The 13898-nt window shown below is 31.7% G+C and overlaps 5 protein-coding genes across 5 annotated transcripts; 2 read left to right on the forward strand and 3 right to left on the reverse strand.

Moving 5' to 3' along the window:
- Nucleotides 1-184: 184 nt before the first annotated feature.
- LOC109597715 (exosome complex component RRP43) lies at nucleotides 185-2251 on the reverse strand. The gene is made up of 6 exons (XM_020013463.2): nucleotides 2082-2251; nucleotides 1309-1477; nucleotides 1082-1256; nucleotides 735-1029; nucleotides 556-676; nucleotides 185-497 (listed from the first exon to the last, which is right to left on the reverse strand). Exons 2-6 carry the CDS (start codon nucleotides 1323-1325, stop codon nucleotides 281-283), a joined length of 825 nt encoding a protein of 274 aa, XP_019869022.1. The 5' UTR covers nucleotides 1326-1477; nucleotides 2082-2251; the 3' UTR covers nucleotides 185-280.
- A 178-nt stretch (nucleotides 2252-2429) lies between these two features.
- Nucleotides 2430-5227, forward strand: LOC109601714 (cyclin-A2). The gene is made up of 5 exons (XM_020017984.2): nucleotides 2430-2711; nucleotides 2770-3231; nucleotides 3977-4200; nucleotides 4259-4463; nucleotides 4520-5227. The coding sequence occupies exons 1-5, from the start codon at nucleotides 2562-2564 to the stop codon at nucleotides 4814-4816; spliced, it is 1338 nt and encodes a 445-aa protein (XP_019873543.1). The 5' UTR covers nucleotides 2430-2561; the 3' UTR covers nucleotides 4817-5227.
- Nucleotides 5228-5422: 195 nt separating this feature from the next.
- On the reverse strand, nucleotides 5423-9508 carry LOC109601712 (vam6/Vps39-like protein). The gene is made up of 11 exons (XM_020017983.2): nucleotides 9289-9508; nucleotides 9066-9236; nucleotides 8559-8659; nucleotides 8307-8510; nucleotides 8018-8257; nucleotides 7767-7964; nucleotides 7413-7712; nucleotides 6982-7359; nucleotides 6494-6928; nucleotides 6058-6440; nucleotides 5423-5584 (listed from the first exon to the last, which is right to left on the reverse strand). The coding sequence occupies exons 1-11, from the start codon at nucleotides 9356-9358 to the stop codon at nucleotides 5524-5526; spliced, it is 2541 nt and encodes an 846-aa protein (XP_019873542.2). The 5' UTR covers nucleotides 9359-9508; the 3' UTR covers nucleotides 5423-5523.
- Nucleotides 9509-9606: 98 nt separating this feature from the next.
- On the forward strand, nucleotides 9607-10667 carry LOC109597674 (FGFR1 oncogene partner 2 homolog). Its single transcript, XM_020013420.2, has 4 exons — nucleotides 9607-9792; nucleotides 9853-10042; nucleotides 10092-10469; nucleotides 10525-10667. The coding sequence occupies exons 2-4, from the start codon at nucleotides 9908-9910 to the stop codon at nucleotides 10606-10608; spliced, it is 597 nt and encodes a 198-aa protein (XP_019868979.1). The 5' UTR covers nucleotides 9607-9792; nucleotides 9853-9907; the 3' UTR covers nucleotides 10609-10667.
- Nucleotides 10668-10772: 105 nt separating this feature from the next.
- LOC109597675 (signal peptidase complex subunit 3-like) lies at nucleotides 10773-13223 on the reverse strand. The gene is made up of 8 exons (XM_020013422.2): nucleotides 13143-13223; nucleotides 12903-13091; nucleotides 12733-12849; nucleotides 12538-12615; nucleotides 11398-11572; nucleotides 11181-11343; nucleotides 11028-11131; nucleotides 10773-10971 (listed from the first exon to the last, which is right to left on the reverse strand). The coding sequence occupies exons 1-8, from the start codon at nucleotides 13198-13200 to the stop codon at nucleotides 10842-10844; spliced, it is 1014 nt and encodes a 337-aa protein (XP_019868981.1). The 5' UTR covers nucleotides 13201-13223; the 3' UTR covers nucleotides 10773-10841.
- Between the last annotated feature and the right edge of the window lie 675 nt (nucleotides 13224-13898).

The raw sequence follows: 13898 nt of genomic DNA on the forward strand, positions 1-13898 counted from the left end.
GTAATATAACATGTAAATAGTAAATTAATTTCAATGATTTTGTAGAATTAAAAAATATGTTCTCAGTTATCAAAAGAATCGTTTCATATTAAATAAATAATTTTTTTCATACAACAAAGGTTTTTAAATGTCTACATTGAGAAAATTATAGTGGTAAGTATTATTTCTTTAATAAAAAAACGAATTCTCGAACGAACACAAAATTTATTATTGATATACTATAATGATACAATAAATAAATTTTTAAAATGTTGAACAAATTAAGCTATTATAAAGTGTTTTAGTTATTTGAAGAATTAATTACAGAAAAAATTAAATCCTGTATAAAATAAGTCCTAGCTTTAGCCTTACTAATACAATCTGCTAATATAGATTGTTCTAATGGTGTTCCTCCAGGTTTATGCACATAGCATAATTCTCCTTTATTTATAACCACGGTAACTGTTCCACTGCTCAGATCTTCCTCTTCAGCAGTTGGATCAGTTAAAATATATTGACTAAAAAATGAACAAAACACATTAAAATAATTTTTTGAGACATATTGTAAAATCATACTCATCAAATACAACAAATGTGGTGGAGACTGGTGAACCATCAGTCATTAGAGGTCTTCTGTCCTCCAAATTAGTTTGCACATTTTCCAAAGCTGGATCATAATCTATTGTTGGCAAAGTCACTAAAATAATAAGACAATTTGGGTTTTATTATTTTATATATATTATTAATTAACTTACTTGTTCTTAGTGCACTCATTAGGGCAATGACACATGCATCAATTATTGACCCATCATAATCTAAACATATTAAATCTGCATATAAGCACCAAGCTAATTTGTCAGGGTGCAAACATAAACTTTTTAAATTAATACATCCAGAATTTTGTATAATATCTCCTATAAATTGAGAAAATACTTGAGCTTGATCACTTGGTGGCCCTGGTCGGAATCTTGCTGAACACAATGGTGGTAAATCTACATTGGGAATTATAAAACCTTCAGATGGTGCTTCAGGTTTAGGCTTACATAGTTCCTAGGGGAATATGTAGGGTTAGAGAAATTATTTGTTTGACATTATTACTTACAGCTTTGACACCGCATATTATAGTTGTTTGACCAATTTTACAAATTGCAGAACCATCAGCATTGGGAATCGACTTAACATTGAGCATAATAGATCTGGTTTTATCAAAGGTTCTGCCATCTGGCCTGATGCCGTTTTTCAAATAATGGTTGTAGAATTTTTGAGGGTGAAGTGATCTAGAAAATGTTTATATTGATTTTTGTATTGAACATTATAAGAGAAACTTACTTGTATTCCTCAGCCATTTTCTAATGAGATTTGAACTTTTTGCGAGTACTAAACTTCAATCTGTACTTCATTCAAAAACCAATAAACACCACATTTGAAAATATAACCTCATTTATTCACTCCTATTTGTGTATTTTGATAGGCAGCCCGTGAAACACATCATAACCTACTACATTGAACACATTAGAAAAGTGAAAATAAATATATTAACTTTTAATATGTATTAAATTATATTAATTAAAATATACAAGAAAACGTTTCATGGACTGTTTTTCAAGGTGCAGTTTCAATTAAATTAAACATCGTGTGATTTGATAATTTAAATAAGACTATTAAAATATTTGTTTGATGAAAATGAATATGATTTTAATGATTTTCAGTATTTTTCGATCCTATATTTATTATTGGTAAGGTATTATAATTAATTTTTTATAATCTAATGTTCATCATCATAAATAATTCTAAATTAATGCATTCCATTTCTTCAACTCTTCACTTTTAGTTTAAAAAAATACCATTAATTGTAAAATAAAAATACAAAATGTGTAATTGTGCACATAATCCGATTTTGATATGAATAAGAGTAAATTTATAAACTTTTTTAATTTCTTTATTGAACAGATTTGTTATAAAATTTATTTATATTATAAAAAATTTTTCTAAACCGTACTATATTTAATTTATTTTTTAATTAAAGATATAAACACACATAGTATATTTAAGTTATTGTAAAAAAGTTATTCACTGCTTCTAAATATAAATAGTAAAATTACCTTTGTGAACTGTTTATGAGTTGTTTCTGAATGAAAAGAAACAATGTAGCAATAGCGAACCAAGGAACCCGTTCCAAAATCCACGAAAATTACCCCATATTTATCATATTGTGCTGCTTCCTGTGTCCAGTCAAACAAAAAAAAAACTTGCAATTCCAGTTATGCGGAGGCCACATGTGCCAAAATTTGCTCAGATTTTTAAAATCCCGTGTAAATATGTGTCGCGTATGCGCCCTACGAAATTTTGGTACACGTGACTGGAATCGTGCTCCACTATTGGTCCGACAGACAGTTGGCAACGGTCTCAGCTGTTGGCCGTTTCCCGCAATTGCACTCTTTGCCCGCGACCGTTGCTGTTAACATCGGTTATTTTTCGGCCCATTTGCCGCTATCCATATCCAAATTCGCTTCGTATTGCTAAAACTCCGTGTAGAATTTTACTCTCGTTCCGGTGGGAGTAAATAGCACGCGTAAATTGCAATGGCTACCCTATGTATCCACGATGATCAAGAGAACCGCGTCCCCGACATCCGGCAAAAACAAACGAACGTCGGCAGGAAACGTGCAGTTTTGGGTGTCATCGATTCGAACAAAGCGCAGCAAAATATCCAGATAATCAAAACCAAACAAGTAAGTGCCTCTTGTGTTTATAAAATCCTTTATTTTCTATAACCCCGAAAACGATTAGCCTTTAGGTGTTCAAAACTGCAATGTTAGCCAGAAGGACCAAGAAAATGTCTCCAACAGAGAAAACAGGAAGAACTTGGTCAACCCAGTTGTGCCAGTGGCCCAATTTGAGGCCTTCAAGGTCTATGAAGATACCACCATGGAAGAACGAAGGGCCAAGATTGATGCAAAGTTAAAGATGAAAACATCTTCTAATCAAGTCTATACTGGCACTGAGGAGAGATTCCTCACCAAAACTGAGGCCGCCGAGATTCTCAAACAGAGAAAGGAGAAAGAGGAGGCTGAAAGACCAAAAGTGAGGCCTGAAGATGTAGAACTTGAAATCTGTCCCATGAGCATCGAGAAGAATGAGAATGAAGTTCTTGCTGAGGAGGTAATACTCAAGACAGGACAGAAGAAAGATGTATTCTTTGAAATGGAAGAGTACAGGGATGATATCTTCAAATATCTTCGTGAACATGAGGTAATTTTTATATTAAGAAATTTTTTTTGTTAACATTTTAAAGCAAAGTTTTTGTGTTGATTATTATGTACAGGATGTTACAATTTGTTTTAAGTATTTCTATGCCAGGTGGATAACTCATCACAAATTTTGATACAAAAAAATTCAACCTTTTTAAATGAGTCTGAAGTTTGTTTATATTTTGAAATAGTTACTTTTTTATTTTTAGATATACATACATTATATTTTTGATATAATATGAGATAAAATTGTATATTTTGAAATTAAATAGTATTTACACATGTAAATCTAATTTTTAAAGATATAAATATAAAATAATTCAAAGTGATTATAATGCTCCTAAATTTACTCAGTTACATAAATGTTGAAAATGTTCCATTGCACTTTGATATATAAAAATAAGATAAAATTGAAAAATTGATATTTTTCAAATAGTATTTCTCATGTGTTAATTTTTGAATACTATTTTCCAACAAACATTAAATATATATTTTCTCTATATTTAATCTTTGAAAAATAAATCAAAATATTATTTTATAATTTATACTGATTTGCAGATTTTATGAAATTCTTGCATAAATGTTTGTACTTATTCTTATTCTATACTTGATGCTTTAAAAGATTGATAATATTTTTGAAAATTATATTCTCATATGTGTATCAACATTTCAATATAAAACAGTAAAATGCTTATAAAAATATTTATAAAATTTAGGCCCGTCAAAATAAAATTGTCTTATTTCAGATGAAGAACAGACCCAAACCTGGCTACATGAAGAAACAACCGGACGTGACCCCGAACATGCGCACAATCCTCGTTGATTGGCTTGTGGAGGTCGCCGAGGAGTACAAGCTGCAATGCGAAACCTTGTACCTTGCCGTCAATTTTATCGACCGCTTCCTTAGTTATATGTCCGTTGTGCGTGCCAAGCTTCAACTCGTCGGTACCGCTGCTATGTTTCTGGCCTCGTATGTCAATCTTTGTATATTTTGATTTGTGGAGTATTAATTGGTGTTGATTTTTTAGGAAATACGAGGAAATCTACCCACCGGACATTGGAGAGTTTGTCTACATTACCGATGATACGTACAACAAAAGACAGGTAATCCGTATGGAGCAACTGATTCTCAAGGTTCTTGGATTTGATTTGTCCATTCCCACGCCATTGACATTTATTCACGCAATTTGCGTGTCAACCAGGTTGACGGAAAAGACGCTGTATTTAGCTATGGTAAGTGACAATAATTTTACTTGTACTCGTAATTAAAAACCGATTTTTATTTCCAGTATCTCAGTGAATTATCGATGCTGAACGGCGACGTCTATTTGGAGTATCTTCCGTCGATGATCGCTGCGTCGGCCATCGCCCTAGCCAGACACACCCTGACCGAGGAGCCCTGGACCAATGAACTCGTCGCCTACACTGGCTACGAGTTGGACGACCTACAGAAATGCATCGAATTTCTGAACGTGATGTTTAGAATGGCGCCACTCCATTCCCAACACGCCATCCAGGACAAATACAGGAAGCAGAAGTATCTGATGGTGTCTAATCTGCGCCCCAACATCAAGCCCATATACTAAGACTGAAGAATTTTTATAATTTTATTGTATTGGGACGAATGTGCCTTGTTTTTATATGTATTCAGCTTTTACTTACAGTTTTGTCTGACTTTTAATCTGTTTATCTATTCAAATTTTCGTCAACTACGGTTGAACATTTTCGAATGTCTTTTATGATTTTGTTATTGTCAACAGAGTACACAAGAATCATCAGTGTTTTAATGTTTTTTCGCGTGTCTATGATTCATGCAGATTTTGTTACTCTGATATATTTGTACATATATTTATTTTTTAGTGATGTTTGTCATTAATGGACAAATCGATTTTATTTTAAGAATATTTTTACGTAGTTTACTTTTTCTATATTTACGACATGACGTTTCGATGTCAAATGAAATCTCGTTCAGATTTGCAATAAAACGTTTAGTGTAACTCGTTTTTTTTTGTTAACCTGTAAGGTAGCATTTAAAATTTTTCTATTTTTAATTATATTAATGTTTATTATTATTAACACTTAAAATTTTTATATCGACACCCATTTATTTATTTTCTTTAAATTGTAAGTAATTTGCAAACATCTGAATATGTATGTTTTATGTATTTTCAAGGGCATAAATGATTTACACATTAAATATAAGTTTTTATTTATAAATAGTAAATACATAATTACAGCATAATTAACATATATAAAGCTTTACATACATATCAGGAAAGTAACCGAGATTTATTTATTTTTTCTCGTGACACGAGAAATGGACGACGTCACCATTTGGGTACCTTACCAGAGCACTGAAAAATAAATCAATTTTTATTAAACTAAGTTTATTTTAAATAAATCATGTAGTGTAAACCTTTATTAGTAATTTATGTTTACATCGAGATGAACAATTGATTTTATTGTTAATATTTAACAGAATATATTTTTGATACAAAGAATATAATTAGAACATATTCTCAAAAAGTAATTTGAGATTATTGCTAAATATTGAATAGTCAACATTTTTTTATTATTTTGAATGTAAATGTAATAATATAATGTAGTAAATGATGATTGTAGCATTTTTTTTTTTTAAAATTACATAAAAACCTGATGTATTTAGTTTGTTAATGTAATAAAAAGTATTAAATTATTTTAAGTATTACTTTTCCAAAAGCACAATTTTATTTTATTTAAAATTAAATAATTCTGAAATACGATACTTAAATAAAATAAAATTTTAACCTCAGCATTTCATTGTATACAGTGTAAGTTACTCACTCACCTTTGATTTCCAAACCTCTTCTTGCAAACTGGACATACGTTGATGTCGGTAACTAAAACATATTGACTCTGCAGATTAAGCCTCATCTCCTGGCATTGCAAGTGCTCAGCGTACAATAGTCCCTTCATAAGTTCCTTTCGGCGCCTTTCGTTCGTTACCTTTTGCAATGCGACTAGCAGAAATTTCCTAATCCTGTGCACGGGTACGTCGTCCGGCAGAATCGCCAACATATCCAGCGGATTTATGGCATTGGAATATTGCTCGAGAAGTTCCAGGGCTAGTTCCGTGTTAGCCTGTGCCGTTTTCGGTGATAAAACGGTTCCAGGCAAGGCCAATTGACAACTGTCTGGATTTAAGATCAAGTTTATTAAAGATACGTACACCTGAAACGTTTTAAATTTAAGTATTGAATAATTCGCTGTGTGCCGACACTTACAGATTCATGACCGTACAATCGATTGTCGTACACTTTTTTACAATAGCCTTTTGCCTTTTCTATGTCACCCAATACCCTAACGTAAACTGCCAATGATTGTTCATGTTTGCCCAATCTCCCTAAAATAATCGCCCTCTCCTCCAACAAATCGTCAGTAGGAAAATTGCTGAGTATATTCTCTGCCACATAATAGGTGCTCTCTTCCAGAAAACTGAGCAATTTTTTTCTGGTGTGTTCTGAAGATATACTTTCCTGTTTGATTTTTTCTCGATATTGATGGACCAGAGCGTTATGGAAGAAGGCACTAGTATCCTTCCACACATGGACGATGTGTTCCAAGTAAGGGATTGCGGCGGATGGATGGTGTTTTAAAAGGAAGTCCAGGATTCGGGGTCGAGGTAAAGCTTCTACTTCTGCTATATCTTCAGTGAATATCTAAAATAAGATTTCTACCATTAAAACAAATTATTATTGTCAAAAAAACATACTTTAAGTCCTTCCTCTGGTGAAGCTTTTAATATCCAATCAGCAAACTCCAGTATTAGCCCCATATTTTCAGTGCCTAAATGCTGTAAATATGTGATAGTCCTTTCAGCACTACCTTCAGACTGTAACAACTCCAAAGCACGTCTGTGTTGACCTTTCGTCTGATATAAAATTATCAAATCGTTGTGTTTGCCTTTCTTTTTCAAAATTTTTTCTGCCTCCGCCAAATGGCAGTGATTCAGGCGCAGTAATGGTGCCACAAGTGCATCGTTCGTTTGTAGGTAGCACTTCAATAAGGTCGTATCTATAATTTGAAGTAGTTGTTGCGTAGATTTACTCGGGCCCTTTTCGTTCAGATTTCCCTGAGCGTTAACGTTAGCCTGCAATAAAAATCATTAACGATACGTATAAGGCATATTTTCGAATGAGTTACTTTGGGTTTGGCTTGAAGTCTAAATCGCATCTCAGTTAAAAAGTCGATCAACGCCAACAGTCCAGTTTCCAGTTCTTTTTCGGTTAAATCTCTGGACGTTTCGGGGAATTCGGGTGCACCTGTTTGTTGCGGTAATAAATCAGGAAATAAACGAATTACATCACACGGATCTGTACCCAGTTTCAAGAACTCTTTCATGCTGTCATGGAATTTTTTATTTGCGAACAAGTCGTAAGCTAGAAGAGTTTGAATATGATGGATTTTTTCATTCTTGTCTTCTTCCGATTCGTTGGAAACAATCTAAACATTACCACTTTTAATACATTTACATTTTGATTAGAGACATAAATTTACCGTGATATTTAGAGCTAATTGAAACTGTTTGGTATCCAACAAAATTTTCCTTTGTTTGGCTACGTCTACGGCCTGTATGCACCAGATCTGGCTAACAGAAGCAGCATACAACAAACCTTGCTTGCAAGGTAAAATAAACCGGACCTTTTGCAGGTCAGTCAGGGTTTGAACCAAACCATTAGGTTCCAAAGTTAAAATCTGAAACTCTTTTAGTTACAAAAAAAAACAATGGAAAACGTAAAAATGGGTACCTCAACAGATTCAGGCAAAACACCCAAAGCATAAGGTTCATCCCAGGCCAAAGTGATTGGAACGTCTGACCATTTTAGGGCTTTATTTCTATCGGGTTGTCCGTTTACGTTCACTAGAACCGTTTGCGACTCCCTACATAACGCAAACGTGTTGTCAGATACTTTGACTATGCAAGGATCACTGGACTTGGTGCTGCTAGTTGGAAACAGGTCCGTGTATGTGGTTTCAGAGTCTTTAAACTATGATAGAAGTTAAAAAGATGTGTGGCTTCAAACTTCTAATTTTTACCTCTATTAATGCGTATTCCCCTCTGAACCCAATACAAATGGATTCCTGACACCACACCATGGAGCGCGGGATGTCCGACAAATTGATATCTTCGTTCAACTGATGCAAACTACTGTTTTTTAAATAATACAATTGTATTTTACGTTTGACCACAACCGCTACACGAACTAGAACGCTTGATTCGCCGGTTAAGGAAGTTCTTTTCTGAAATTGCGAGTTTTTATATCGATAAAAAAAATTTAGAGTTATTACCTCAGTGTTCACAGCAAACAAAGTGGCTCCCTTTGATTTCTGAACTTGATGAATTGTGGTGAAATTTATTGCGTTCATATCATGCAACTGTATTAAATTATCTAAAATGATACAATGTGTATATTCATGAGCATTTGTAGATACATTTCTGTTTAAATTTTGAAAGTGTATAATTCTAGGTTTCTATTTTTTAAATTACTCTCTTTCACCATTTAATTAATGACACAATTCTTTAGTTTTTTTCCCTCATTTAGAGACATTTTAAGTACATCTTGCATTATTTTAATTAGACAAATAGAATATATTAAAAGAAAGGAAACGTAAATTTAATATTCATACAAGAAAATAATATAAATTAAATATACTTAATTAAACACTACATAACATTTCCAATAATTAGTTTTTAAAATGGTTTAATGAAAAACACAGTGAGATACCAAATGATGCAAATGATAGATCTATATAAAGTAAAATATATTTTATTGATTTTAATTATGTATGACTGACCTGTTAGACTAATTAGAATATTATACTCAGGTACAACTTCAATTTGTTGAACAGCCTTTTTGCTAAAAGACTTGTTATACCTCATAAGTTGTACTTCACATTTGTCTTCGTTTCTTGCCACACTGTACATAAACAGGTGCCCCTGCCTAGTACCCACCAATAAATTTTCATCTAAAATAGATAGATACTTGATTAAATAAATTTGTAATTAAATTCAGCTTACCATAAGCTGCTATTGACTCCACTTGAAAAGAAAGTTTTATCAAAGAATGGGCGTTATAAGCTTCATGCATTTTAGATAAATATATAATTGACTGGTGGCTTTAATTAGTATCAAAATGTTAAAATTTAAAATTCTTTCAATATATATCACAACAATAAAAAACTGTATATCTTCATTTCCGTAGAGAATTGCAGATTATTGACAGATTATTGTAAACAATAAAAGTGATAGGTTATGTGCAAGGTTGCCATTTTAACAGCTGTCAGAAATATGATTAAAATCATAAATTGGATATACACACGAAGCTGTCACTGAAATAAAAATATCAACATTTAATGAACTATATATTTTTCTTTTATTTCGATGTTCTGATATTTTTAAATTGTACGTGTGGCAATACAGAGTAAATTGAGATGGCAACGAAGTAATGTTTTGACCAGAAATGTCATTTGCATGTTTTGTTAAATTCATTTAACCATCTTTTTCGTATTGTTCATGTAAATTGTATGCAAAATAGATATTTTACTCCATTCTGATAATATTTATCCAACATTAACTTTGTAGGTTTTGTAGGTAACAAGTCATTGGACTCTCCTGGCTGTTCAAGTGCAATTTTAAGATGTCCCTAACAATCCAGCAAATAATAACTGATGCAAAAAGGCTGGCAAGTCGTTTAAAAGAAAGAGATGTCGTGGCTGACAGTCTGTTGAATGAGACCCATGCAATAAACAAGAAAATAGATGCAATGAAACAGGTAAAATATGTTACCTATTTTAACATTCTTATTTGAACTTTCTATTTAGTTTCAGGAGGAGGTCGAAATATTAAATGAAGTTGCCAACCAAAAACCACATTCCCAATTACTGGCCAACATCCAAAAAGAGAACAGACACCTGAGGGAAATTCAACAAGAGAATCGTGAGCTGAAAGCTGCTTTGGAAGATTACCAAACCACTTTAGAACATATAATGTCCAAATATAGAGAACACACCAATGAACACATATATAATTCCAGGATTAATTTCAAAGCATTGCAAAATCATAAGTACAATTTAATAATAGAAAAACAGGCTGAGCAAATAAATGAAATGGCTGCAATTATGCATAAGGCTGTTAGGCTTGATGATAATAAGGGAACCCAAGAACAAGAAATGATTGCTTTACTTAAAGCTGAGAATCAGGTAAATTGGGTTGGAATTTATAAGTGATGTGTATTAATAAATTGTATGTTTTTAGGGATTAAGAGAGATGCTGTTAATCTCCAAGAAGTATGGGTCTTTTAATAAAGAAGATAAGGATGTGCAAACTGAAAAAAGTTAACTTCCAAAATTTTACAGCATGTATAGTCAAATTAAATATTAAATCCACTCTTTTAAAGATGTTTGTCTCAGTTTTGTTCTTGTAGAAACTGTTCACTTTCTTGTTTTTATTATTTATTGTTTTTTATTTGTTATTGTATAATATAATTAATTAATTGGTAGTAATTTCAGATTTAATAATTTTTATTATTCACTTAATAAATTATTTTTTATAAAAAATGTCTTTCAATTTATTCACACTCTAGAAGATGTATATTCCACTGGAAATTGGAATGTATGTTGTCCATGAGCAAAAATGTTTGGTAGCAAACCAGCATTTGGGATGATGTTCCATGATAGAGTTAATGTGATATTCTTGTTTCCCCTGGAACAGAAAAATAGTTAATAAAAAGATCAATTTTATTGTATTTAGATTCTTACTTCAAACCATTGCCATCATCCCAGAAGTAATATTTGGTGTTCATATTCTTGAAGTCGAGTACAGCATTTTCCCCTCTCAATATGATTTTATCCCATAACACAACCTTAAAAAAATATTGAAATATTTGATTCAAAATAATGCATTTAACAAACCTGATTAAGTTCATTGTTGGGCGTTTCATATTCAGCAGTGAGATACAAGAACAACTGCTTAACATTCCAGTTGAACAAATGTGTCAGGTCAGTTTGAAGATCAAATGTTAGAAAACCTAAATCGTTCTTTTCTCTGGACGCGCTGTAGTCAGGTACGTTTTTTCTAAAAGAGAAACATAATTATTAGATGTGCACAAATGATGATACATACACATACACAACAACTTTGACTGTGTTCATTTTCGCATTAGTCCTATAATCGAGGAATACAGTCGATACGAAGCAGGCAAAAGTTAAACATGCTAACACGCTAAGGGCATAAGCCAAAATTGAATTTCCTCGTTGAAGTACTGTGTGCATTTTAGTAGTATTTTTGCTATAAATACCGGAGTAACAGACACGTCAACCGTATGGTTGAAAGTCGATAAACATAACCTTAGTTGACGTTGGCGATTTGATTATTAAAGTTATTTGAAAACTGTCTTACTGTTGTTGTAACGTTAAATATTTCCAAGAGATGGCGGTGGGTACAAATATGTCCATTCACTTCAGCAGAAGTATTTTGTGAGTAACTATTTTTTGATGATATAGTTGTACCCATAATTCATAGATGGCACCACAATTACTGAGTGCACAAATGGACATTAACAAACAATATTTTCATATAATATTATATTATTCCAAGAAGCAAAAAGTTACAATGACTTTAAAATACGCAAATTGTCGTACGAGGCTCCTTTAATCTACAAAGAAATTATAATAAATTGCCTCCATGTAAATGGAGAGCTTTCTGAAATGTGAATGAAATTTATGTTTATTAAATTAATAAAAAAATATAATAAATGTTTTCTATTCATTCTTTAACCATCAAAATCAAACAAAAGTACCTTATCAAAAATTGAAACTAAAAAAATGTCTCAAAAACGGATCAGAACGGAAAGGAGTACCTTTCTTCTAAAATATGCAAGAAAAGTTTAAAAAATATTCAGTAACGTAGAAAATAGAGCGAGAAAAAAGGGACCCCTCAGAGTTTATGCTACCGTATCATCAATTTTTCATAAAGTGTTATTTAGATTTTTTTCATGATTAAACGTGTTCTACAAGTTCCAAATTTTGGCCATCTAGACATAAACATCTTATATATAAATATTTAAATATAGGCAATAACAATAACAATTGTATAAGTAAAGTAATTTATTACCTAAATAAAATTACATAATAACTAGAGACAGAGAAAACAAACATGAGAGTAAAAAGAGGGTCACAGTTTCATATCCCTGAGCATTGTTACAGGGATAGGTACTTAATCCCTTCTGACTTTTGCATAAACAAACTTCCATCTCGTATCCGTCCACTGTTTGAGTGTAGCAACCGCTGGTTGCCGCGCCGTATCCCACCTTCTGAGCCTTTGTGCACATGTACGTGATGTTTTGAGCTGAAAAAATGCAGCAATTAACCCAACACCGTACTTTTCATGACACATTTCTTTTTGGTTGGCAAGTTATGGCATGACATGTATCTGGGGAGACGTTTCAACTAAAATTCTACATACCTCTTCCATTAAACTTGTAGGTATACCTGGCGCAGACTTTGTTTGCACTTTGCAAGCACAGAATGCTGTTTAGCTTGTTCTCCCACAACCATGTCATATTTGGTGGTTGGCCGTTATCTAGAATGGAAATATTTTCATTTTATTTGTTGAGGAAAAACGGAATCACCTACCAGTTATAACAATTGGAGGGCTGCAGGGCACATCTTTCGCACGTTTTTCGTCCAAATACTCTTGGCATGTTCCATTGTAAATTGTGTAATTATTGTAATCGGGACCTAGCCAAGTGAATTCGAAACAATACTCCCATTTGTCGGATAAAACCATTGAAGTATCATCGTCGTCGTCATGGTTGTCAGCTCCTACAACAAATGATCTTATTACTTTTAATTAATAGCATGTGCTAAAATTACCTTTTGTTAAGTTTACAGTGGCGACAATTATTAAAAAATATATTAGTATTTTCATCATTTGTTTTCAAATTGTATTGGAACATGAAAGTTAAACGTTGTTTGGATTAAAAAATTCTTCGATAAGATATCTAATCTTTTCTTTATCGGAACATAACGGATCAACTAAATCCGAGGAACGCGATTAACTTAATTACATTTCTTTAGAAGAATATAAATAGATAAGATTTAATTATAAAATATTATCGTGATTGACGATGTATTTTATTTTATAATCTTTTGGCACCAATTTAATTTTTGTTTTTAAATGATCAAAATTGGAATTATTATATTACAAAAATTGTCAGTTTTAATTATTAAAGTTAATGTGTAAAGAATTATTAAAATAAAAATTTATGAAAATTTTATCTTTCTTTTATGAACATTTCCTGATTATGTCGATACTCAATATAAATAAAAATGTAAAATTATAACTAAAAAATTATGAAACATTTTTTCATTGTTCAATGTTTTAGAAGAATTTTCCTATGCAAAAATACAATTACATAGGACAATTTTATATATGGTCTACATTTTACACTTTTTTATATTTTAAATTAAATTTTTCGATTAGAATTTTTCAAATTATATTTGTAATATAAATTTTTATCAATAAGTAACATTAAAATTGATGATTAATCAATTTTAAATGGCTCAACCTGACATTTTCAAATACAATAAATATATAGAATATATATTTATAGAATTCTGCTTATATTT

This window comes from Aethina tumida, chromosome 7 (genome assembly GCF_024364675.1).
Source record: "Aethina tumida isolate Nest 87 chromosome 7, icAetTumi1.1, whole genome shotgun sequence".
Taxonomy (NCBI): Eukaryota; Metazoa; Arthropoda; class Insecta; order Coleoptera; family Nitidulidae; genus Aethina; species Aethina tumida.